Genomic DNA, 27,178 nt, shown 5'->3' with positions numbered 1-27,178 from the left:
TTAAAAAAATAATCAAAATGGACATTAGTGTACATTGATATCAATTTATTATGAAGCCTCATCCAGCACTCAAGGAAACATGTTTTTGTTTTATGTCAGAACAAAATATGGCTTTTGTATATTTTTGGTTGAAATAAACAAGACAGTGGCTGCACTTCTACTCCTGCCCATTAGCTGCCTTGCCTTGCCCTCTGCTGAAGTAACATCATCATCTCACAAGAGTTATACCGGGTGGCCTTTTCACACTATACAGTCTCAAGGGATTTGGTGTCACGAAGCAAAAGTTTCAAAGTGGCAGAAGTGGAGATGGATGACGCTCCAAACAGGGTTCCCGCGGGGTCTTAAAAAGTCTTAAAAGTATTGAATTAATGAATTGGGAAATAATACCTTAAAACAGTGGTCTCCAAACTATTCCACATAGGGCCTTGATCGGTATGAACAAAAACCAGGACCCACAGCGGCCCTCGAGGACCAGTTTGGAGGCCCCTGCCTTAAAAAGTCTTGAAAAAGTATTGACTTTCCATATCTGGGTCTTGAAATTTATGATGTATATAGAGGTGAAACGAATACTCGAGCAACTCGAGTAACTCGAGTTTAAAAACTGATCCGAGTAGTTTTATCCACCTCGAGTAATCGTTTATTTTGACAGCTCTAAGCATCACGTTTTGCTCGGACTACTTTTAATGCGGGACAACGCGCTGATGATGATGATGATGATGATGCGTAGAGGAAGAAGCAAAAAAAAAAAACTTACTGCAGCCGACAACCGCTACAGACGACGCCGACGCTGCTAAATACTAGCCCGCACATGCTACATTAGTTGCAGCTAGCGCCTGGTAAGTCTCATAGAGATCACATGTATGTTGAACTAGATGCGCAATGACAGACTAGGCCGCGTCTGGGCAGCGTTAGCAAACAGCCGCCATCTTAAAGCAGTAGAGCGCTAAGCGCTAATAAAGAGCGCTAAGCGCTAATATATAAGGTTAACGTTACTGTCACTACTAGCTCATCTTACGTTAGCCCTGCGGAGGGCTAGGTTTCAATCAATTAAAACCACTTTCGATGCGTGGCTAACGTGTCTTACATACAGGCTTTAACATAACATAGCGTTGTGGAGTGATAAGGGTGTCAAATAAAAACTCAATAATGCTAACTATCAATTTTAGCTCAGTAGTCATTGCTGGATAAAACATCAAGTAGCACTAGTCCCTAATGTGCTCCAATACAGCCTGTATCATACATTTATTTTGAACAGTGCAAAAACTCAAAATCCTATCAGGACCTTAACTAGAACTTAAAAATGGCTTGACACAAATAGAAATTCAATTGAAAAACGTGGGGGAAAATCCTAACTTTTAAGTGATGTGTGTTATCAAGCGTAAAGGCATTTTTAGGTGTGTGTATATATATATATATATATATATATTTTAAATAAGATCTAAAGGTTTTTTGAGTGAAAGCAGTGAATTAGTTTTTTTTTTTTTTTTTTTAATTCTAGTTACATCTGAGATTGTTCGCTGTTTTCAACAATATACATAAAAAATAAAGACATTGATTGACTGAAAATGATAAAATGTCTTGTTTTCTCATGTAAATCTATAATTGCTCTTCACCTAAAAATATATTTGTTTTATCAGATTACTCGATTAATCGATAAAATTTTCAGTCGATTACTCGATTACTAAAATATTCGATAGCTGCAGCCCTAGATGTATAACCTCTCTGTGTCTCATTTCTCCTCAAAAGTGTCATTTTGATTAAATAACGTAGCCTAAATAAATGAGGCGTAAGAGCCAATCATTGAGAACGCAACGCAGCCACGGGTCAAATTGTCGATTGCAAGTGTAGCATGGTGCAGACAGAGATGACATACAAATTTAATTTTGTTTTATCATCTTTTTTTCCTTGCACATCGGAAACACAAGAAAAATTCTTTTTAAACGCAACATCATGCTCATCATGCTCATGTCTTATTCGCTTTAAAATGCCTGTCACATGGAATCCACTTAACATACAAATACAAGTATTTATGACCAAACATATTTGACTACCATAATTTCCCGAATATAAGGCGCAACCGTGTATAATGCGCACCCCAAATGTACTTGTAAAATCTAGAGAAAATTATTGTACTCGTTTATAACCCTAGTTATAGCACCAATAAATAGGAGAATACAAGAAAACAGAGCTCGTGTACAGATACAGAAATGTCATTTTATTGACCGGTGAAACACAGCACAAGCATATCACATTGGTAGTTCAAAACATTACCATAAACTGACAATATTTACGGTAATAATATGATTTGACAACTTCTCCAATTTACCAGAATCTAGGAGAAAACAAAACAGATATGACTTTTCTTTTAAAGGCTGCTGTATAACTTGCTCGTTTCATCATGATGAATAAATGTTTCTTCCATGGATTGATACGGTAAAATGAAAGTGAGAATGTAAGTCGGATATCCGTGAGAGCTCATCGCTGTCAACACGACAGTAACAATAGGAACTATTGTTATTTGGGTTTGAGTTTCCCGAGGGACAGATATAGTTGACGGACACAGGAAGTCTGTGTGCTTACGTTTGTTATGGTCCGAGTTGCGGAGCTGCAATAAACGTTAACTCAAATGAGTTCAACAAACTAAATTCTGTGCTTTATGAAGAGTCAAAAAAAAACAGAATTTAATACAGACGAAATTATTCGGCCGATTAGAGTGAAGTATTACCGAAACAAAATGGTGACATCACGTACCGTAATGGTCGGCAACGGGTCGCCGCATACGTTTCTTCAACACAACGTGGCCATGTCAATAAAAAAAAAAAAATTGGTTTATATATATATGTATATATATATATATATATATATATATATTTCTCTCCATCCATGTACCCGTTTATAATGCGCACCATGATTTTACACGTTGATTTTGGGGGAAAAAAAGTACAAGTTATATTCGGGAAATTACGGTATTTGATACACTACTAGTATTCACTCGTCGTCCCCTTGCCATTGCGAATGCAGCTGCAGTCATACGTAAACATACGCAACGATTAACATATTTTTGAACTATATTAACTGAATAAACATCACAATCATCACAAAATATAGCAATCTGCTAATATACACAGTCAAACTCTAGTTTTTTTCTCACCTGAAACACAAGAAAAATACTTTTTAAACGCAATGTCCGTCTCGCATGGCTACGCAAGATGGCTCATGTCTTATTCGCGCTAAAATACGAATACTCATTGCCCATGCACGCCAAGCAGTGAAGGCTGCCCCTGCTGGTTCAAAACCGTCAGTACAACATTCTTTCAGGCTGAAATTGTGTATATTTTCCCAAAACACAACTAAATAAAATGAAACATTTTAAACGTAGGCTGAATCAATCTGAGGACATAACAAAATATTAAAATAACTATTTTGACTTTAACTGTGTGCCACGCAAGCACTGATGGATTATGGGATATTGTGTAGTTCTTTTGAAGTCCAAACAACGTTGGGTCACTGAACGATAACTGCAAATATGGCGGCTTCTTTAATTTGGTGTGCTGTGCAACCAGCTGAAAAAGATCACTATTATTATACAGATCAGATGTCACTCCCGCTCCTGCACGCTCCCGTTGACTTTCATTCATGTCCCGTCCTGACTGCGGGATTCCTGCGTGAATCCCGTGTCATGATGGGAGTCCCGGCAAAATGTCGTGCTCTACACTACACAGACGCAATTTTTTTTTCTTCACACCTAGCCATACATTTCATATTAGAGAGATGGGGAAATGTAAATTCAACAAAGTGTGGTTGAGTGAACAATCCTTTCGCCTTTGGCTCAAACCAGTGGATAGCAGTGTGTTCGAGGCATTTTGGATCAAATGCAAAGAAAAAGCAGCTGGGTACAATGGACATGAAGGCGCTAGAGTCCCATGCTAAATCGTCCAAGCACATAACCTCCATGAGGGGAAAGAAACAAACTCTATCCATTGCCAGCCTTTTTCAATCTGCTTGTTTAAGCCAGCCAGCTGCTTCCGAGCCTGAAGAGACAGAAGCTAAAGCCAGCCAGCAAGCTGTTAATGTAAGCTAAGCGACAGCAGCTAACACTAGCCAGCCAACTGCTAGTGGTGCAGCCCCCCCTGCATCCCAGCCCGGCCACGATTTGTTAGTGGATTTGCGAGAGTGGACCGACGCACATCGTTTGGGCCCACAGCAACCATGAAAGCAGAGGTGTTGTGGTTGCATGTTTAAGATGACGATCGCCACGCTAAATGCTAATGCTAACGAGAGCACCTCTACTTGTGTACCTGTGATCTGTGTCTGCGCTGTGCTGGTGACGTGTGAGTAGTCTATTCAATATGCTGCATTCTTACATCCAGCACACATTCCACATTTCCACTTTCGAAAAAATAAATCAACACACCGATTGATTGACCGATTTTGTTTTTCTTGGACGATATGGCTGTGAAATAGGTATTAATTTTTTTTTTTTTTTAATGGTTTTAATTAGTTTTTAAAACGTCTTTAAGGAAACCTGTAGAAACCCTGTCCAAAGTACCTTTATAAGTCTGACGTTTGGGCTCATTTTGGCTTTTACGGTAAAAACGGAGGCATGGAGTGTGACGAGCCACACCATATGCAAATTGAGCAATGCAAAAAGAAATTCTGCTTAAACACCAAGTTATTTTTGGTCTTTTGGCCCTGTGGTGGTTGGTATACCTCGGGGGTCGGCAACCTGTGTTTTAAGAGCCGCATGCCGGTTGCTATTGTAAACAAACCGGCGGCTGTGTGATGGGCCATGGATCCGAAAGGGAAAAAGAGAAAAATAACTGAGAAGAACAGACGATTCAACGTTACTTAGACCGAATCATTTGCATTCATTGCTAATGGGGAAGTATTGCCTAAATGTTTACTCTGTGGCGAGATGTTGTCAAATAACCAAAAGAGTCATGTGGAAAGACATTTCCAGGGAAGGCCTGCTACATTTCCAGTTGGGAGTTAGAGGAAAAAGTGCGGTTGTATTACTTCTGAAGAACTTAGAGGAGCGCAAGAATAGATTTAAGAAGTGGATTGCATCGCCAAACTCCACTACTGCAGCAGGTTTTGTCGCAACCTGGGAGATAATAAATACTGGTGCACGATAATTATTGGTCCGATAATTAGTGGTCCGATAAGAGGAATTATGACGTCATCCCAGTAACTCCAATAACATTATTAATAGGACCGATAATATGTACTGTAATATTATGCGAGCGTTTGTAAATCAAGTCCTCCCTTTTCGTGACGTCACGCTCAAATGTGCCGCATGGCAGGCGAGAAACACATCTTAATAAGCCACTTAAAAGATGACAATCGATACAGTGGTGTTTTAAAAGAGTACGAGGTTGCGCGAGCTGCAAGTGAAGCTGCCCATCCAATTCCAAAGCAAGCTAATAAGCCGGGGTTCTCCCATTTAGCGAGGCCTTTGAAAAGTTTCACAAAGATGATCAGAGAAATTATGGCGCTAGGCAGCCAACCCTTTTCCCTCATCGAAGACATAGGATTCAGGTGGCTACTTCGTCATTTGGAGCAAGGTTCATTATTCCAAGCCGCTGCCACTTTTCAGATGAATGTTGACCGGCAAAGTATGATGAGATTGCCACACGCTTCCATACTTCGATCGGTAACCATGGACGGCACGTAGGTTTTCACCCCGGACATACAGTATAGACGTGTAATGTTAGTCCTTTCAGCGTGCCTGGTAGGATTTCGTACTATACAGAGAACAAACCTCATACTTTATTGAAAATGGGTTCACTCATTGCCGTTTATATTGATTATTATAAGGCAAGCCATTAATCCTTTTTGTTCTACCATATTTTTGTTATGAGGAATGAGTGATGAACCTTACTATATAATGTTTGCATTTTACAGTGTTAGGTTATAATTAATAAGTTATTAAGAGGCATTTTGGTTATTGATAGGCTTGCTGTCCTAACCTGTCTCCCAGGTTAAGAAAGTTGTTTCATGGACCAAGACCGCAACTGTCTGTAGCACCAAATATTTTTATCTGATGACAAAGTACAATACCTGTTGGGTTTATGTTTTAGTTCAGTGCTCATTGTTAACACATCTTCAATCATATTGACTAATTGATTGTGATTGACTCAAAATATATACATGTATTTGAAAAATAAATATTGGCACTTTATTTGAAGTCAAGACTGTTCTTGTCTTTGTTTTGTTCGTTATAATAATGTTCATGTCATTATGAAAAATCTGGTTAGGTCAAAGGCGAATCTATGTTGAATCCACCACTAGTTTTTTTTAAAACTACCAGGTGTTCAAAAACGGGTGAATATACATTTTAAAAAATTATATATTATCGGTTAATCGATATCAGTATCAGCTTTGAGGAGCAGGAAGTTATCGATATTGGTATCGGTTTCAAAAAATGGATATCGTGCACCCCTAATAATAAAGCGTGGAAAACCCTTCACAGATGGTGAATACATGAAGGAGGTACATACATAACTATCAGTGTTGTAAGTAACGCGTTAGTAACGCGTTACTGTAATCTGATTACTTTTTTCAGTAACGAGTAACGCGTTCATTTTTCTACACCAGTAATCTGATTAAAGTTAGTTTCCTTAGTGTGTCTGCGTTATTTTTTCATTGCCTCATAACGTATGTACAATGAAGAATATTGTAGTCATGTACGAAGAGCATTTTGAATAGAAAATGCTAAAATAAAGGTTCCCGGTACGTGTTTCCATGACAACCTCTTAGCTATTTCCTGTTTTGGTCTCGCGTCACGTGTTGTGGGACTATTGAGGCTGGTGGACAAGTGTTTAGACGTTGCGAGAGAATGTTGATCTGTGGATATCCATGAATGAATGCCATGAATGCGCGGCCGTTTCGTAGCTTTGCCGTAGCAACGACGGGCAGTCATCGCTCCAAGTTGGCAAGCTTTGTTTACATCATATGCGTGTTGCACATTTATGCCGTGAGGTGATGTGTTCGCTTAGCATCTGTGGGATGTGTTGTAAGTCCGATTGAGTGTAAAGTGCTTAGTTGCCGCCACGTTTTGTGGCCAAATTGACCGCGTGTGTGTTGAGAGGAGTACTTCCGGGTTAACGTGCACGGCTGCACACGCATCCGCCCTCGCCACCACCTTTGTGTTTATTGCACTGTACAATCCACTTGTGTGTTGTTGATTATTGTGCCGTCAGTTTGCATTGTTTTACATTGGCACTGATATGCTGATAACCATAAGCCGAAATTCAGAAGTTTTGACATTAGGCTTAATCTTAGAGTTACCGGGGTTTAATTGGTCGGTGGAGTTGATTTCAACAAATCCCAAGCAGTTTGTCAGATATTTGTTAGTTTCAGGGCTCCGGAGTGGCTAAGCTAGCGCGAAATTCTGATATTCCCCTTTAAATTCAATCATCGGAAAGTCAATTACATGTGATGACATTTTTCTCTTGTCATTCTTATGTTGAGACGGCAAAGGGAGAAAAATGGGTAAAAAGTAACTCATAGATTACTTTTAAAGTAACTTAGTTACTTTGATAATGAAGTAATCAGTAAAGTAACTAGATGACTTTTTTGAGGCGTAATCAGTAATTAAATTACTTTCTCAAGTAATCTGTGACAACACTGATAACTATATCAGAACACTTATTTGCAGACTTCAAAAACAGAACCGGGATAATGCAGAAAATCAAAGACATGCCCAGATAAGGGGCATGTTACGCACGTTCCATTTTGTTGTTTTTGGAAACCTCAAAAAAAAAAAAAAAATCGAATTTTTTAAATTACACCTCTATAATTTCATAAAAGCAAAGAAACAATTCATTAATATTGTAATGAAGTTAAACTTGAGGTGGCATAGTCCAACAGAGTAGTCACGTGGTGCGTTGGATGCACTGCAGGGGAAAAAAAAACATTAAATCATGAAGGCTAATCATGTATTTTTAGCCAACTTGGTCATTTTGATTGTAGGCTAATTCTGTATAGCTAATACATATACAGCATGCACATACAGATACAGCATGTGTTGCCGGCGTTTTAAGGCTTATGGAAGGCTTTTATTTTTTTTTCGGCTCCAGGCATATATACTTTTTTTTTTTTGTTTTTGGTCCAGTATGGCTCTTTCAACATTTTAGGTTGCCGACCCCTGGTATACCTGGATGCTCAAGTTAATGTTTTGATCTGCCTTAAAAAATGAATAAATAAATTAGGGCTGTCTCAAACGACTAATTTCCTCCTGATTAGTCAGCCGACTATTTTTACGATTAGTCGACTAATAATTAAAAAAAAAAATTTTTTTTTACCACTTTAATAATGAACATTTTGTTCAAGCTTATTAATTCACAAAAAACATTTGGGAACACCTAAATTCTTTATTAACGTATAAATAAATAACATAAATACCAATAATAAATCACAAACAATGAGATCAAATGCTGCTGGCATTAACTAGTGCAAAAAAATGTAAACTGAAACACTGTGACTTCACTTCTTTAACAGGAGTCAAAACAATTCTTACTCTTTTTGTGGTATGTCATTGTCTATATTGTTCTAAATGTTAAAATGAATTGCAATGTCCCGGACAACCATTTTCAGAATAATTTGTGTGAGTTCAGATGCTTTTTCTGGTGTGCATTCCGCATTTTTGGGGGATGGGGAAAACTGTTCAACTTTTGTTTGTTTTAACCTGAAAATAGATCAAGTAGAGGGCACACCGAAATATTACCACATACCCACAGTAACAAATTTTAAATATATAGTATTAATTTTATTGTATACTACTATATGTAATACTTTATAATACTAGAAACTGCAATTTCGGGAGGAATTACTTGTGGTCTTTGCCATGTGGCGATACAGATCTTAGCCCCAGCCTAGGTTGGTTTGGGGACAATTCGGGGACAATATCAGGTCACTTCCTGTCTATTTGGGGACATTTATGGGGCCTGGGATAATGATATCAGGTCATTTGGGAGGCGTGGCCTATTCGTATCAGGTCATTTGGGAGCATTTGGGGCGTGGCCTAGTCATATCAGGTCATTTGGGAACAGTTAGGGGCCGTGGCCTGATCATATCAGGTCATTTGGAAACATTTAGGGGAAAAATTTTGGACGTCCATGGCCGTCAATGGCATTGAGTTACATAGGCGTTGATAGAATTCAAGTCCATTAGCATGAATAGATTTGACATACATGGCCGTCAATGGCAACAATGCAATGTAGATTCTATTGAAAATCCCACTGAAAGTGAATGGGACATTTCCCATTAAAAATGAATGGGAAGGTTTTTGGCAAATTCCCGGGGAACCGTAAAATTTTTCCAAATTCTTTATACAATCTTTATGCCCCTCACCGTCCCGGAATTTTTGATGTCCAAATTAAGTGATTTGGTCAAAAATTGAAGGACAAGTAGCGTTTTGAAAAAAATTTTAAAAATCGGAAAATCGCCGCTTACGGGCGAACGAAAAATTTTTTGGGGCCGTTTGGAAAAAGCAACAGTCACACGAAAATTCCGGACGTGTCGATACCTGAACGGTGCCAATCGGTGCAGCGGTATGGGCTGTGCGCCACGCCGAAAAAACGCAGAGAATTAGTTGATTAATAAATAATAATAACTAGGGCTGTCAAAATTATCGCGTTAACGGGCGTTAATTAATTTTTTTAATTAATCACGTTAAAATATTTGACGCAATTAACGCACCAGCTGACATATTGCCTCAAACATTACAATGAGGCCGTTTATGGACATTAAGAGTGAAGAGAATGCCACCGGCCGCTTGGGGGCAGCACCGTTCCATACTCATGTCTTCTAAACGTGGGAGAATTAGTAGTTGTGAGACGTTTATGCTGTATTCACAATGCAATGCAATTTGCTATTTGTGCTCCACACATATTTCGGTAAGTTTTCTTTCTTTTAGTGGCAATTATGTGTTTCTTGTTTTATTTTGGGTAAGATATGTACAGATACAGTGGGGAGAACAAGTATTTGATACACTGCCAATGGGTTTTGGCAGTGTATCAAATACTTGTTCTCCCCACTGTATATGTTATACAGGAAAGGCGAGTGGACACAGGCGCGCCGTTTATTGGCATAAGCTTCTCCTTCACAACAAACATAAGTATCCTTTAGTGAAAGCACAACAAAAATAATATTCCTATCTCTCAAAAAAAAAATAATGTTCTCAAAAAGAAAAGCACTTCAGTCTATAGTAATGAGGCCCTATTCTGACACACAGTTAAACAACAATGCTAAATAAACTGGCATTCCATATCAATTTAGCTATGCAAAATACACGTAAAACTTTTCACTCTATTTTTATTATTGTTATTTTTATTCGTATTATTATATTAACTCTACTTTTGATTGAAAATTTTACAGATTTTATTAAAACGAAAACATGAAGAGGGGTTTTAATATAAAAATTACTATAACTTGTAACTATAACATTTATAGTTTAAGAACTACAAGTCTTTCTATCCGTGGATCACTTTAACAGAAAGAATGTTAATAATGCCATTTGTGGATTTATTGTTACAATAAACAAATACAGTATGTTGTATGTATATATCCGTCATGTGTCTTATCTTTCCATTCCAACAATAATTTACATAAAAATATGGCATATTTTAGAGATGGTTTGAATTGCGATTAATTACGATTAATTACGATTAATTAATTTTTAAGCTGTAATTAACTCGATTAAGAATTTTAATCGTTTGACAGCCCTAATAATAACTAGAAACTGCAATTTCGGGAGAAATTACACCTGGGTCTTTCCTCTGTGGAGATACAGATCTTAGCACCACTCAGGTCTATCAATAGAATGGACAATAATGCCAGTCAATGGCATTAAACAAAGTAAACGCCATTAGAAATGATTGGGAGAATTGGACGTCCATGGCCGTCAATGGCAGCACCCCCCCATAAGCGTCAATGCAATCGGGGACATTTGGAGTACACGTCCTATTGATATCTGGTCATTTCCTGTTGATTTGGGGATAGTTTTTTTTTGTCGTTGAAAATGAATGGGAAAAAAATTGGACGTCCATTGACGTCAATGGTATCAAGTTACATAGGTGTCAATGGAATCTAAGTACATTGGCATCAATAAAATGAAAAAACATGCTGAAATGCCATTAAACACGAATGGGAAGTTTGGACGTCCATGGACATCAATGGCATCACCCTCAATAAGGGTCAATGCAATGGGGGACATTTGGTGTACATGTCCTCTTCATATCTGGTCATTTCCTACTGATTTGGGGACATTGGTTTTTTTGCCATTGAAAATGAATGGGAAAAAATTGGTTGAATTAGACACAATTACAGCAGGATTGTTTGGGTTTGATACATCCGGTAAGCTAGACATTTCTGGTATTTTTGGCACATCCGGTAAGCTAGACATTTCTGGTATAATTACAATGCTAGCATCATCACAATCAATTGACAGTTATGGAGTATTGTCTGGTGTTCCCAACAATTCCCAACAATTGATCAACACAGCGACGCGAAACACCATCAGCTGTCATGATGGTGGCAGGGGCCCACTTTTCCTTACTCTGGTAACTCTGGCCATAACACAGTCACCAGGTGCAAAAACTCGGTTCTTGGAATGCAGGTCTCTGTACTTGACTTGCTTCCGTTGATCCATTTGAACAATCTCACTCAGGGTTGGTGGTTTCAGAAGATCCATGCCAGTTCGTATCTCTCGAGAAAACATGAGGCTCGCTGGCGATACTTTGGTAGTTGCATGCACAGATTTTGGGTATTTGAGGAGAAATTCGTGTAGTCTCTGATGGAGTGTACTTTGCCCTTATGATGCTTTGAGAGCATGTTTGAGGGTCTGCACAAACCTCTCTGCCAAGCCGTTGGTTGCCAGGTGATAGGGAGCCGACTTAATGTGTTGAACCCCATAGGCTTGCAGGAATTCAACCATTTCTTTTGACACAAATTGGGGCCCATTGTCTGACACGAGTTGTGCAGGGGCTCCGAAACGACTAAACATCTCCCCTAACTTCTCAATTGCCTTTTCCGATGTGGTTGATTTCATGATAGCTACCTCTGGCCACTTACTATGGTCATCGATAGCAACCAGAGACATTCGATTTTCAAAAGGCCCCGCAAAGTCAATATGAATGCGGTGCCAAGGGTGCTGAGGAAAATCCCAAGGATGAAGTGGGGCTGCAGGTGGATTGTTGAGAATCTTCTGACAAGATGAACAACTTTTTAACGTCTCTTCGATCTATTTATCTACCGTAATTTCCCGGATATAAGGCGCACCCGTGTATAATGCGCACCCCAAATTTACTTGTAAAATCTAGGGAAAAATATTGTACCCGTTTATAACGCGCACCCTAATTTTAGCACCAATAAATAGAAGAATACAAGAAAACAGAGCTCGTGTAAAGATACAGAAATGTCATTTTACTGACTGGTGAAACACAGCACAAGCATAGCATATTGGTAGTTCAAAACATTACCATAAACTGACAATATTTAAGGTAATAATACGATTTGACAACTTCTCCAGCTTACCAGAATCTAGGAGAAAACAAAACAGATGTGACTTTTCTTTTAGAGGCTGCTGTATAACTTGGTCGTTTCATCATGAATAAATGTTTCTTCCATGGATTGATACGGGAAAATGAAAGTGAGAACGTAAGTCGGAAATCCGTGAGAGCTCATCGCTATGACCACGACAGTAATAGGAACTATTATTATTTGGGATTGAGTTTCCTGAGGGACAGTTATAGTTGACGGACACAGGAAGTCTGCGTGCTTACATTATGGTCAGAGTTGCGGAGCTGCAATAAACGTTGACTCAAATGAGTTCAAGAAACTAAATTCCGTGCTTTATGAAGAGCAAAAAAAGCAGAATTTAAAACAGACGAAATCATTCGGCCAATTAGAGTGAAGTATTACCGAAACAAAATGGTGACGTCACGTACCGTAATGGTCGGCAACGGGTCGCCGCATACGTTTCTTCAACACAACGTGGCCGTATCAATAATTTTAAAAAAAATCGGTTTATATATGTAATATATATATATATTTCTGTCTCCATCCATGTACCCGTTTATAATGCGCACCATGATTTTACAAGTTGATTTTGAGGAAAAAAAGTGCGCGTTATATTCGGGAAATTACGGTAATCTTGGCCACCAAAAATAACTTCTCGCCATTTCTTTCATTTTAACAATACCACTGTGACCTGCATGCAGTTGCGCAAGCATTTTAGCACGCAATGACTGTGGCACAATCACTCTCCTCCCCCACAGCAAAGAACCCGATTGAACAGAAAGTTCCCACCTCCAACCAAAAAAGGTTTGAGAGCGGTGTTCTCACACTTAGTTTGTCCTTTAATTACCATGTCCATGACGACTGACAGGTCGGCGTCGTTCCGAGTTGCACGTTTCACTTGCGACGCTGAAATTGGCGCATGTTCAACATTTCGGAAATAGAATATGTCCACTGAGGTAGGTTCATGTTTTGTGACAGGAAGCGGCAACCTCGAAAGTCCATCAGCATTGCAATGCAAATCAGATTTACGATACTTGATGTCGTATGAGTGAGCTGATAACAACAAAGCCCACCTCTGAAGACGTGCAGCAGCCAGTGAAGGGATTCCTGCATGAGGTCCCAAAATCGTTGTCAGTGGTCTGTGATCCGTTAAGAGTAAACTTCCTTCCATACAAATATTGGTGGAACTTCCTCACACCAAATATAATGGCCAACGCTTCTTGTTCCAATTGGGCATAGTTTGACTATGCTTTTTTCAGTGTTCTCGATGCGAAAGCAATTCTCTCCGTTCGGGGACACATGGGAGATGACAGCACCCACCCCATAGGGTGAAGCATCGCATGCCAGCTGTATTGGATATGAAGGGTTGAAATGAGTGAGAATGTCTGATGAAATCAGGGCGTTTTTCGCATTTCGAAAAGCTTTGTTACACTCATTCGTCCATTTCCATTTTACATCTTTGCACAACAGCTCATGCAATGGTCTAAGACGCGATGCCAAATTGGGAATAAACCATCCATAATAGTTCAATAGACCTAAAAAACATGTAAGCTGACTCACATTTTCTGGGGCGGGTGCATCCACAATTGCCTTTGTCTTTGATGGAGCCTTGTGTAGTCCTTCGTCACATGCCCGAGATACTCCACTGATGGTCTCAAAAATTCACATTTTTCCTTGCGCACTCGAAGACCATACTGCCTTAGCCTTTTTAAGGCAGCATCCAGGTTGCGAAGATGCTCCTCGTCGTTGGCACCGTATCATCCAAGTAACATTGTTACTCCTGGCAATCCACTCAAAATTTGATCCATAGCCCGTTGAAACAGCAGGAGCAGATGTGATGCCAAAAGGTAATGTACAATATCTGAAAAGTCCCTTGTGCGTGTTAATTGTCAGCCATTGCAGTGATTCTTCGTCCACATGCATCTGCAGATAAGCTTGGTTGAGGTCAATTTTGCTGTATTTTTCACCACCGCTCAGACCTGCAATTACATGCACGGTGTGCACGTCCCTTTCATCTTCGGAAGTAGAGGCACTCTCTACTGCTTTGACATATTTCTTTGTTTTCTTCTTGTCATTCATTTCCTTATCTTTGTCTGTGCTTGTTTTTTTCCGACAGGCACGCTCAACATTGACCCTTCTTCCCACCATTATGACAGTTCATTTCTTTGCACCAGCAGGTGGAGGAAAGGTGCCCTGTTTTACTGCACCTAAAACGGGGACCAGCAACATTGCTTTGGGTACTTGCCACTTTGTGTATTCTGCTCGTAATGTTCAGTTGTTGAGCCTCCTTTGAAGCCATTTCCATAGCCACGCTTACATCAAAGGCTTTCTTTAATGTCAGTCCACTTTCTGACAGTAACTTGTTTTTGTGTTGCTTCATTTCTCAGTCCACATAGCAATTTGTCTCTTAATGTGTCTTCTAAAACATCACCAAACTCACAATTTTCAGCCAGCTTCCGCAGCGCCGCTACGAACATAGTGACAGATTCCCCCTCTTCCTGATTTCTCCTGTGAAATCGGAATCTCTCTGCTATCACAAGGGGCTTGGGTGAAAAATGTCCATTAAGAGTTTCCACGATTTCCCTGTACGTTTTACTGCCAGGTTTATCGGGTTGAAGCAAGTTTCTCAGTAAATTGAAAGTTTTGGCCCAATAACGCTCAAAAACGTGGGCACCACTTTCTCTTCCGCTATTTCATTAGCTTCCACGAAATAGCCGAAGCGCTCCGTGTACGAGCTCCACTGTTCCACAAGCTCATCAAAAGGACCAACAGAGCCGATAACTCCCGCCATAGCGCCTGGTTATACAGCACCTTCACGCTCCTTTTGAAATCTCTGCTCGTCCTCCCCACGAAGTCACGACCTGGAAGCTGTGGTCGGCGCCGTCTGTCCCCTGGATCACCGCGACCCGCAGTAAACTTCAAAAACAGCACGTCCAGACGTCCTCGTCGCCACTTTTGTCATGTATTTCCTTAATCTAAGTACATGTAAGGCCGAGACTTGAATGGAACAACACTTTTTTATTTAGTGTGCTTCTCAGCATATATGTCACAGAGACATCACAGAGATTCCTTTTATACTGTAATACCACACCCACAGGAAGTGCACACTATGGCAACAGCAGTGTGACATAACTATGTCACACTCCTCAGGAAGGCGCTGGCGTGCATAAAAACACCGAGAGGCGTCGGATGGCTCTTTATGGATACTTTTATTGACCAAAACAAAAACATGGGGGACGCAGCCACTCAACTCGGCGCTACCCGCGCACTTTTCCAACTCACCGATCTCGCTCCCTCTCTCTTGCTTGCTCGCCCACTTTCTTCCTCTTTGCTCAATCTGACAACGCCGGTGTAGGTTCACTATCCTCTTACCCTCACTATCCACTCGCTCTCGCTATATGATTGGCCGAAGAGTCGAAATGCTCTCCCGTGAAATGCCTGTTTAAAAATGTTCCCGTTGTTACTTCTTGCGTTCGCGTAAAAGTGCCCATTTAAAAAGAAAAAGCGATGGATGATACTACACATGAGCGTATTATTAAAAAATGCTAAAGTTGTATAATCATATAGCGAGAATAAGGAACGTCACTGACAAGCGCAGGCCTCCGCGAGTGGATAGTGAGGGGAATAGAATAGTGCGCCTACACCTGTCACATTGAAATAACAGCGGCCTCCTTGGGGGTGCCAGTAAGAACCGCTTGTATCGCGCGCGCCCGCCATTCTAAGCTTTATCCGCATGTAAAATTTTTTTAACCCGTCATTACCCGTCGACGTATTTACGTCATCGATGACGTCGACAACGTCGACTAATCAGGACAGCTCTAAAATAAATAAAATCCTTATTAACATGCTATAGTTCCTTTAAGATGTTTTTATTTTTTTTATTTTAAGAGATTAACCGATATGGGATTTTCAGGACCGATACTGACTATTAGTAGTTTGAGGGGCTGATAACGGATTTTTGGACCTGATATTCATTTGCAGTAAAAGTGTAAAAAAAATCGCGCAGTAAAATTTAATAATGCAAATACTGAACTTCATTGAAATGCCGAAAGCATGTTTATTGAAACACACAAATAGAAAATAGCTCAAGAAGTGCCTGAATTTCCTAGATTCAAAAACATCTCTTATATACAACTGAAGCCAAGCCGCGGAAACATTGCCAGCCGAACGAAATGCTGCTCCCCTGGCACCGCTCCCGCAAGCCAACCGGTGGGGGCCAACATTCAGTGCGTTCATTCCCATGTTAACCTTTTGTACTGACTCCATGTTCCAAAAGTTTGAAGAAGGCTCACTTCGAAAACAAGTTGACAATTTATTCGTCGACAATGGTCAAAAACAAGGCAAAAACGGACGATGGCGAGACCCTGCTGGATCCAAAACAAGGCTACATAGAAATGTTCCCGAGCAGCGACAGTTTGTTATCTCAGTGTCCAGTCTTTTTGAAAGCTGCGGTGGTGTGGCTGGGTGCTGTCTTGGGATCATCCCTCTGTGGCCGGTTTTGGGCGGTTAGGTTCGTGCGTCATCCTGGGACATCGTTGCACATGGTTGCCACAGTGACCGACGCCGGTCTTGACGTCCCAAGCGCCCGCCATCAATTTGTTATCATGACTGGGCGAGATGCTACTTGTTTTAGGACAGAGCGCCCTGCTCTTTGTCCTGGAGTGGCCGGGAGAACTGATTGCAAGAGTTGGTGCGTCAATCTTGATCGTGACGCACACGTTGGGCTTCTGTGATAAGATGGCGTGGTGTATCTATTCCACAGGTGTCAAACCGATTGCAGAAAGGGCCAAGTGGGTGCAGGTTTGCTTTCCAACCAATGAAGAGGACACCTTTTCACCAATTAGATCAGTTAAAGTAGGTAGATGAGGATATAGTGTGAAGCACTTTGGGGGCCTTAAAAAGATGGAAAGGTGCAATACAAGTGTTACTCCATTTACCATTACCATTTAACCAATCAAAGGACGGGGTTAATAATAGTGCAGGAGAGAGAGGCGCTCCTGCATCTAAGCTGAAACAACCCAGTTTTAAATTTTTTTATCAGCTGCTCAGATAAAAAAAATATATATATGTTGTTCAAACATAAAACAAAAATATGTTTACTTGAGTCCTGGATGAGGTTTAAAGAGTAAATTGATATTAGTGTACTTTATTGTCCATTTTGGTATTTTTTCTGAAGTGATATACAAATATCGCAATGATCGTCTTGAAGTGTAGTCTCCGGACTAATCATCGTGACTGGTGAATCGTGATACGAATGGTATTGCCAGATATGAGGCAATATACACCCCTAATATGCATACGGTATATGTAATACCGTATCTGCGTGTGTGCAGACTGAATATGTAATCGCTGACGCAGAAGATGCCAAAGAATGGAAGATCAAAATAGATGGATGTTTGCAACAAGGAATTACTTCATAACATCTTAAATTATCATATTCGTACTAAAATTGTTTATTTATATATGTTATTCATCCGTCCATTTTCTTTTCCTTTTATAATGTTGTACTTTTGTTTAAATGGATGTTCAAAGGAGTGATATGGTCAGTGAAGACACTCCAATACCGCTTCTCGCCACAACACCAAGGAGCTCTAAAAGGAAGTCTGCCCAACTCGTGTCTGCTCGGATCAAAAAACAATTGTGAGTGTAAAGAGTAACTGCTAAACAGTTACATTTTGTTCCCACTATCACCATTTTGTCCACACGAATTAAATGACGGAATTTTGTCCAAAGGTTTTTAAAAGTCAATAAGTTACTGATGACGTATGAAAAGGGAAAGTTTCTTCAGGAGGAATATGCCAGCCAGTGAAATAGTTGCGACCCATTGACTTTATTGTGCGACAAGTCAGAATATGAAATTCAAGGTAAGTGGAAGGAAGTAGTGAGTCCTGAAGAACGTGATTCCGGAACGATTACATCATCGAGGTACCATCCTCTTCATTGGAAACACTTGTTCAAAGAAGTCTTCAGTCAAATGATTTGATCAAATAACAGAATACTCCCCTGGTCCATCTACTTAATCGTCATACGCGTTACTTGTTAAATTCACTCGGCTGTCACCGCTTTGTCGGGAGGGAATTTATACACTGCAAAAACACACCTCCTTAAAACTAGTTAAATTTTCTTTCTTTTTTTTTCAGTATAAACCTACTCGAAATAAGTGAAATTATCTGCCTGTGCTTCAAGTGGATTTTACTCAGATTTCTTGAAATAAGAATAATAGCTGGCTGAAAATAAACTTAATGACACTTATAATAAGTCTTATGTTTGTATATTCAATCTTTAAAAAACTTGTTTGTCAGAAATGTTCTTGATTAAAGAATAGATATTGTTCAAAACATTATTTGAGAGCAAATTTTTCTTGATTTAGGTGAAAAATTGACCAATTTTTTTAGATAAAAAAATAGTAATATTTTAAGTAAACTAAATCTGACGCATTAATCTGTTGACTAGTCTTAAAAACTTAAAACAAGATGGAGAAAACAATTTGATTTGAGAAAAATAATCTGATTAAGTCGTTATAAATTTGCAGTTTAGATGTTTACATTTGAAGTTTTTGTGTTGGAGCAATACGTATAAACCATTGTTGACCGACTCTGGCGTTAATGGCCAATGGCGAGAAATTTAAACTGGGATTAAAACTGTGTGCTAGAGTCGTGCGAAATTTCCGATTCTTCCGATTTGCAATTCGGCCGTGGAAGATTCGAGAACGATTCACAAACATCCAAATTCCGATTATTGAATTATACCAGGTAACGCGGAAATAAAACACAGTCAGCGCGGTCTTCAGGACGCAATGAGGAACGGACCGAGAGTAAATATCATGTTCAACTCATGCTGCTAGATGAAAAAAAAAGACAATAATACCTGACTGTGGCAGTCAGCCGCTACAAACAGCGCCCAGTTGCTAGTTGCTACAAACATACAGCAATGGTAGATATCACATATATCAAGAACTAGTTGTGAAATGACAGATGACGTCAGTGTTAGATCATATACCAAGAACTAGATGCGAAATGACACTTTCCTGCGCTAGTAAACAGGCACCATCTTAAAGTAGTAGACTTCTCTAGAAGGTTCTGTTGTAGCGAACCGAATTACTTTTTATCTAAAAAAAAAAAAAAAAAAAAAAACCAAATCGGCAAAATCTTGACTTGAATCGATCTTTAAATGATGAAACCGTTTTAAAATTTTCACGTTGAAAGTAGACGGAAGGAAAATTCTGGAATAACGGGAGCAATTTTAACAACTTTAACGGTTAATTCACAACATTAAATTAATTGAATGTAGTTTAAAGGTGCCGATACAGAATGGGGACTTGAGTATTTTATTTACTGTTTTTAACGGTTAACTTGATACTGGAATAGTTGTTTGTTTAGCCTGAGAGGATTTTTGAACAATTTTGGAACTAGTGTACAAAAAATTAAAAGTGGGGGAGGGGGGATTGTGGTGCATGAATAATCGTTTTATAATCAAATCGGAGCCTCTGAATCGTAATCGTAATTGAATCGTTAGGTGCCCAAAGATTCCCACCTCTAGTGTGTGCCGCCACTTTGACTATTTTACAAACAAAAACACTACAGATTGTGGCTCAATGAAGTCCAATCAAATTCTGTAATTTAACTCCTCAGATGACAGTGGGAGTTTAAAAAAGGTTATCCCAGTTTGGTATCAGATGAGGTAGTTTTGCTTGATGCACACATTGCTTTTAATTTACAATGTAATTATTAAGCTTTCTTTCTTAGAAATCTTCTGAATGGCACACAAAACCTGGAGTCGGATTCAGAAGATGAAGAGTTTGTGCCATCAAATAAGGCTCTAAGTTGTAGCAGTGGGGATGATGAAATGGTTTCGGATGATGAAAATCCGCTTGTAAAAAAAGGAAGAATGGATCTTACTGCGTCTCGTGTGCCTCGTTCAAAGAAAACCCTGGCCACAATCAGGATGCCTCGTAAAACACCCGGCAAGAAGGTATTCATTGTAATGCTGAAAATAACAAAGGTTTTCAAAGGGCTCCACTTTTTACCGTCAGTTTATTTACACAGCCAGCAACCATGACATCACAGACTTCTAACGATGTCATCCCAACTATCCCCAGTCGGTTGAAGCCAGTCCGACACCCCACCAATATATTGGAAGTGGCAAGAACAAGGTAAAATATATATATATATATATATATATATATATATATATATATATATATATATATATATATATATACACACAGTGGGGAGAACAAGTATTTGATACACTGCCGAGTTTGCTGGTTTTCCCACTTGCAAAGCATGTAGAGGTCTGTAATTTGTATCATAAGTTCTCTTCAACTGTGAGGGACGGAATCGAATACAAAAAAACCCAGAAACACAGTGAATGATTTTTAAATAATAGATTTGCATTTAATTGCACGAAATAAGTATTTGATACATCACAAAAATCAAACTTAATATTTGGTACAGAAACCATTGTTTGCTATTACAGATACCAAACGTTTCCTGTAGTCCTTAACAAGGTTTGCACACACTGCAGCAGGGATTTTGGCCCACTCCTCCATGCAGATCTTCTCCAGAAGGTTTCGGGGCTACTGCTGGGCAACACGGACATTCAGCTCCCTCCATAGATTTTCTATCGGGTTCAGATCTGGTGACTGGCTAGGCCACTCCAGGACCTAAAGATGCTTCTTACGGAGCCACTCTTTAGTTGCCTGGGCTGTGTGCTTTGGGTCGTTGCCATGCTGGAAGACCCAGCCACGACCTATCTTCAGGGCTCTCTCTGAAGGAAGGAGGTTGTCAGCCAAGATCTGGCGATACATAGCCCCATCCATCCTCCCCTCAATACGGTGCAGTCGTCCTGTACCCTTGGCAGAGAAGCAGCCCCAAAAAACGATGTTTCCTCCTCCATGTTTCACGGTTGGGATGGTGTTCTTGGGGTTGTACTCATCCTTCTTTTTCCTCCAAACACGACGAGCTGAGTTTAGACCAAAAAGTTCCATTTTGGTCTCATCCGACCACATGACCTTCTCCCATTGGTCCTCTGGATCATCCAGATGGTCAGTGGCAAACTTCAGACGTGTCTGGACATGCACTGGCTTCAGCAGCGGGACCTTGCGTGCGCTGTAGGATTTAAATCCATGACGGCGTAATGTGTTTCCGATGGTTTTCTTCGAGACTGTGGTTCCAGCTCTCTTCAGGTCATTGACCAGGTCCTGCCGTGTAGCTCTGGGCTGATCCCTCACCTTCCTTATGATTAGTGATGCCCCATGAGGTGAGATCTTGCATGGAGCCCCAGAACCAGGCAGATTGACCGTCAACTTGAACTTCTTCCATTTTCTAAAAATCGCTCCAACAGTTGTTACCTTCTCACCAAGCTGCTTGCTTATTTTCCTGTAGCCCATCCCAGCCTTGTGCAGGTCTATTATTTTATACCTGATGTCCTTACACAGCTCTTTGGTCTTGGCCATTGTGGAGAGGTTGGAGTTTGTTTGTTTGAGCATGTGAAGAGGTGTCTTTTATACAGGTAACAAGTTCAAACAGGTGCAGTTACTTCCGGTAATGAGTGGAGAACAGGAGGGGTTCTGAAAAAAGAACTGAGAGCCGAAATATATACTAGTTGGTAATGTATCAAATACTTATTTCATGCAATTAAATACAAATTTATTATTTAAAAATATACAATGTGATTTTCTGGATTTTTGTTATAGATTCCGTCCCTCACAGTTAAAGAGAACTTATGATACAAATTACAGACCTCTACATGGCTTGCAAGTGTGAAAACCAGCAAAATCGGCAGTGTATCAAATACTTGTTCTCCCCACTGTACTCACAAATAAAAAATATCCATCGCATTACTTAGGCCCAATTTAGGCACAAAGGTAAACCAGAGGTCTACATACACTAACACCAATTTATTTATAACCCTTTAAGGTCCGGTGTTCGGCCATTCCTTACTACGCGGCAAAACGTCCGACATAATGCTCAGCGTGCTTGCGCAAGCATCCACACGCATGCGCACATCGGTTAGAAGCAGCGAGTACTCACAATTTTTTTTTAAATTTCGTTATTTATAACCTTTTCACTGCCTCAAAGATACTTTTTGCATGTATTACCCTCTCATACTTTTAACCATTGTGTTTTCTTGTGTTAGCTTTGAAGCAGTTGACCACAATAGTCACGTAGCGTATTTAAACCATCCTTATTTGATATAACTACATTTAAGTATTTTCTGCAGGCATTTTTAGTACGTTATTCCTGTATGCATCTAAACAAAACAAGTTTAGAGCGCACAGTAGTACTTTGGGTGTCAAATTCGACTAATTTAGATGTTTCGCCAATGTAGGAGATTTTGGCAGAACACCGGGCCTATTTTGTCTGATTTTGCATGGCTTTGATGTTGCCTTTATATTTCAAAGAAAGAATTGTTCACAATGGTCTGGTTTGGTCCCTTTTTTCAGGACACCTTGAACTTCATGTCCAAACTGTTGTTTTGGCCTTTATACATGCTCTGGTCAAAACAGGTTATATACAGTTGAGTACAATGCAAAACAGTGAAAAAAGACAACCCCTAGCAAAAAGTATGGAATCACCAGTCTCGGACGAGCACTCACTCAGACATTTTATCATGTAGAACAAACTCTGATAAAAAGCTTTGAAAAATAATGAATTTGTTCAAAAGTGCAACTCTTTAGCATTCAGAAACACTAAAAGAAAATAATAAAAAACATTGTGGTGGTCAGTAAATGTTAATTTTATAGAGCAAGTGCAGGGAAATATGTATAGAATCACTCCATTCTGAGGAAAAAAAATATGGAATCATGAGAAACAAAGAAATAACAATCAAAACACATGCCTAGTATTTAGGGTTTAGGTATTTCCACCACAGGTTATCAATAGGGTTGAGCTCTGGGCTATTTGCAGGTCATGACATTGACTGGATGAGTCCTTCTTCAAAGAATGCTTTAACAGTTTTAGCTCTGTGGCATGAGGCATTGTCATCTTGGAAAATGACATATTTTCAATTGAAGGGATAAGAAAGTTGTCTAAAATTTCAATGTGAACTTGTGCATTTATTGAAGATTTAACAACAGCCATCTCCCCAGTGCCTTTGCCTGACATGCAGCCCCATTTCATCATGGACTGAGGGAATTTTGATGTCTTCTTCAGGCAGTCATCTTTGTAAATCTCACTGGAACACCACCAAACAAAGGTTCCAGCATCATCACCTTGTCCAATGCAGATTTTTGACTCTCGACAGAGAGTATACAGAGCGGGCTGTTTTAACCTGCAAAGTCAGAACAGCCGACTCTTAGATTTTGTCTTGTTCACTCGCAACTTAAACAGTTAATTATATATGTACAATTTTAGATTTTTTTTTTACAAATATAGAAGATGCCTTAATGTGACCCCTGGCCCTGTGCTTTCACGCTTTCTGCTAGCTTTTCCACTCGCCGTTCAGCAGTTCTGGCTGACACAGGGATGTCCTTTATTCTTTTTTTGATTGTCTCTTTGTTAGGCAAGCCATCAAACAAAAGCTTTGAGCTCGACAAAATCAGCTCTTTGATATATTGGCCATTGGTAAATGGTTTTCCGTGCTTAGCAATGCAGTGAGCAAAGTGATAGCTTGCTTCGGTGGTGCTGTTATTAGCAGTGACAAAGGTTTTCAGGGTCTGTGTTTGTTTGCTGTACCTGGACACAAGCTGTTTTAATGTCTCCGCCTTGTCAGACTCCTCCTTGAATGAATTTTCATGTTTTGTCTGGTAATGACGTTTGACACTTGTTGTGCGACACATAACGCTCTCGAGGCATAACTCACAAACAGCACGGTCATTTTTTATTTATTTATTTATTTTTTTAACACAAAGCCCCACTCATCTGTCCACGCTGGCTGGGATGGCAGAGATTTTTTTGCCTGAGGAGCTGCTATCATTCATTTATCGCGCGCCTATGTTTCTGTGGCTAGTTGCAGCATGTTTCTCTGTTAGCATGCAAGGAGCAGAGGAAGAGGGGGTGGAAGGGGCGCTCCCGTAAAGTCCCTAAATAACGGGACGCGCAACTGAAAATGTATTTTCAACTTAATTTTTTAAAAAAATATTTTAAAAATATTTTTATCTTTCCTGCTGTGGTGTTATGGGAGCTGGAAACTAATTTCCCTGAGGCAACGCTCCCAAGGGATGAAGTTTATTGAATTTAATTAATTTTACTTAAAAGATTTACATATATATATATATATATTTCTTTTGTTTAGGCTACACGTGTCAGCGGTGCCTGAGTCTTTACCCTGCAGGGAGCAGGAGTTTCAAGACATTTACAGTTTTGTGGAGAGCAAAATCATGGACGGGACAGGAGGGTGAGATTTGTGTCAATCAGAGCATTTTCCTAACCTGGCCAGCCAGATTGTTGTTCCATGTATCTGCTACGTATATATCCCATCTATCAATCTGGTAAACATTAGAGATCGACCGATATGGGGTTTTCAGGGCCGATACTGATTAATAGTCATTAGAGGGGCCGATAACCAGTTTTTGGAGCCGATATTCATTTGCAGTAAAAGTGTGAAAATTGTCGTAAAAAAAATGAATAATGCAAACACTGAACTTCATTGAAACACCTAAAGCGTTTTTATTGAAACGCACAAATAGAAAATAGTAGTTCCAGAATTGCCTGAATTTGAGTTTTCTGTCCGGACCTTCTCATACACTCTGCGTGTGTGAGGACAGCTTCTCCGGGGGCTGTGCCTCTGCCGCTTGGGGACTTGCATGGTTGTGAAGCTCTTTGAGGGCCTAAAAAGGTGGAAATGCGCAATACACGTGTAACTCCATTTACCATTATCATTTAACCAATCAGCAGAGGTAGGTAGAGTACCCAAAAATTTCAAGTAAAAGTGCGTTTATTCAAAATAATATTACTCATGTAAAAGTAGTCATCCAAAAAATTTACTCAAGTACAAGTAAAAAAGTATCCAGTGAAAAGAATACTCGAGTAATTAGTAACAATCTGAGTAACCATTTTTTTTTGATTTTTTTTTTTTTTTTTTTTTTTTTCTGAGCACAAACTTATCTATATGAACTGTTTTTATAATGATACTGTACAATAACCCATTACATAAACACATTAAGCCAAAGAAATGCAAAAAAATAAAATCATTGAATTCCACTGATAGAAGAAAAGACAGAAATGGAGCATTATTCATCCAAAGAGCATGTGTGCCCTCTAGTGCAGAAAATAGTTCCTAGTTTGGATAGTGAAGAGTTCCTTCATAATTACTGTTTTGAATTTATTATTGAAATCATATCTCTGGTTTTCCGCTGTCAATCCATGTCAAATAAAAACTGGGAGAGAGGTTTAAATCTGCGCTTCCGAGTCATGTTGAGGGCAGCGCTCCATGTCAAATACTTCACTTTTTACTGCGCTATAAAGACGCCATATGATTGAACGGGCTGGTGTGATCATAGAAAGGCAAGCTTGCGTCTGATTGGTGTACCGGAGTCGTGATTACTGTTGTGACGTCTCATTGGTGAAATTAGAAGCACTACTCTTGGCATCGCTGGCAAAAAAAGAAAGATGTAACGATTTTTGTGTAGCCCAAAGAAGTGAAGTAAGAGACACGTTTTTTCTTCACAAATCTCCTCAAGTAAAAGTAAAAAGTATGGCTTAGTAAAACTACTCCTAGAAGTGCATTTTTCTCAAAAAGTTACTCAAGTAAATGTAACGGAGTACATGTAGCGCGTTACAACCCGCCTTTGCCTGTCAGAAGACTGGATGAATACTAGTGCAGGTAAAAGCAGGCAGGAGAGAGAGCTGCATCTGATCCGAAATAACCCAATTTTAAATGGCTTTTTCTCATATTGGCCATCGGATTACAAAAAAGGCAGATAACGATATTCGTCAAATTTCCAAATATCTGCGCCGATAATCGGCCCGGCTGATAATCGGTCTATCTCTCGTAAACATCCAATCGAGATCGGATAGGACATGGAAGGAACCATCAAAAACATCTTAGGTTAAGCGTTTTGTATTGTAATGTGAAAGAGCTGTGAATAAATTCATCTGCTTTGCAAGTAATTCCGGGCCTCCAATTTTTCTTCAAGTCTTTCGTACATTTTTGCCGTTATTGATGTGAAATGGGTCTTAAATTGTTTGCATTATGGTCTCGAAAAAGTCTTAAATTTGGCTTGTTGAAACCTGCAATGGTAAATCTTCCGAGGAGTCACAGGTCGACCACTTTTGTACATCACTATTACCGATACGTGCCTCCAGCATTCACACAATATGGCTGGAAAATGACAATCAAAATAACCAGGTTGACTCATGACTTTGTAACTGCTGTTTTTAAAAAAATTTTTTTTTTAGGTGTATGTATATCTCAGGTGTGCCAGGGACAGGGAAGACTGCCACAGTGCATGAGGTGATTCGCTGTCTGCAGAATGCAGCAAACATTAATGAGATCCCATCGTTCCACTTCATTGGGATCAACGGTATGAAGATGACTGACCCTCATCAGGCCTATGTTCAAATACTTGAGGTGAACAAAGTACTCCGTATGTTTGGCTTGCCTCTCTCTCTTTGTAGCAGGCATTAAATTTGAACATTGGTTGCCAGGAATATGTTTAAAGACAGTGATGTACCGTAGTATGATACATACGAAGAAATACTTGACTTATACT

The 27,178-nt window shown here is 39.6% G+C and overlaps 1 protein-coding gene across 2 annotated transcripts in view; it reads left to right on the top strand.

Annotated features, from left to right (window-relative positions):
• orc1 (origin recognition complex, subunit 1) overlaps positions 1–27,178 on the top strand; it is a 97,579-nt gene that overhangs the window by 34,753 nt on the left and 35,648 nt on the right. For both annotated transcript variants that reach the window (XM_057841265.1, XM_057841264.1), the window contains exons 6-10: positions 18,055–18,162; positions 20,268–20,493; positions 20,568–20,674; positions 24,760–24,861; positions 26,865–27,036. In XM_057841265.1, coding sequence (XP_057697248.1) covers positions 18,055–18,162; positions 20,268–20,493; positions 20,568–20,674; positions 24,760–24,861; positions 26,865–27,036 — 715 coding nt within the window. The remainder of the gene's footprint in view (positions 1–18,054; positions 18,163–20,267; positions 20,494–20,567; positions 20,675–24,759; positions 24,862–26,864; positions 27,037–27,178) is intronic.

Source organism: Corythoichthys intestinalis, chromosome 7, assembly GCF_030265065.1.
Source record: "Corythoichthys intestinalis isolate RoL2023-P3 chromosome 7, ASM3026506v1, whole genome shotgun sequence".
NCBI classification, from domain to species: domain Eukaryota; kingdom Metazoa; phylum Chordata; class Actinopteri; order Syngnathiformes; family Syngnathidae; genus Corythoichthys; species Corythoichthys intestinalis.
Note: the sequence above shows the minus strand (reverse complement) of the source record. Positions and strands in the feature narration are given on the sequence as shown.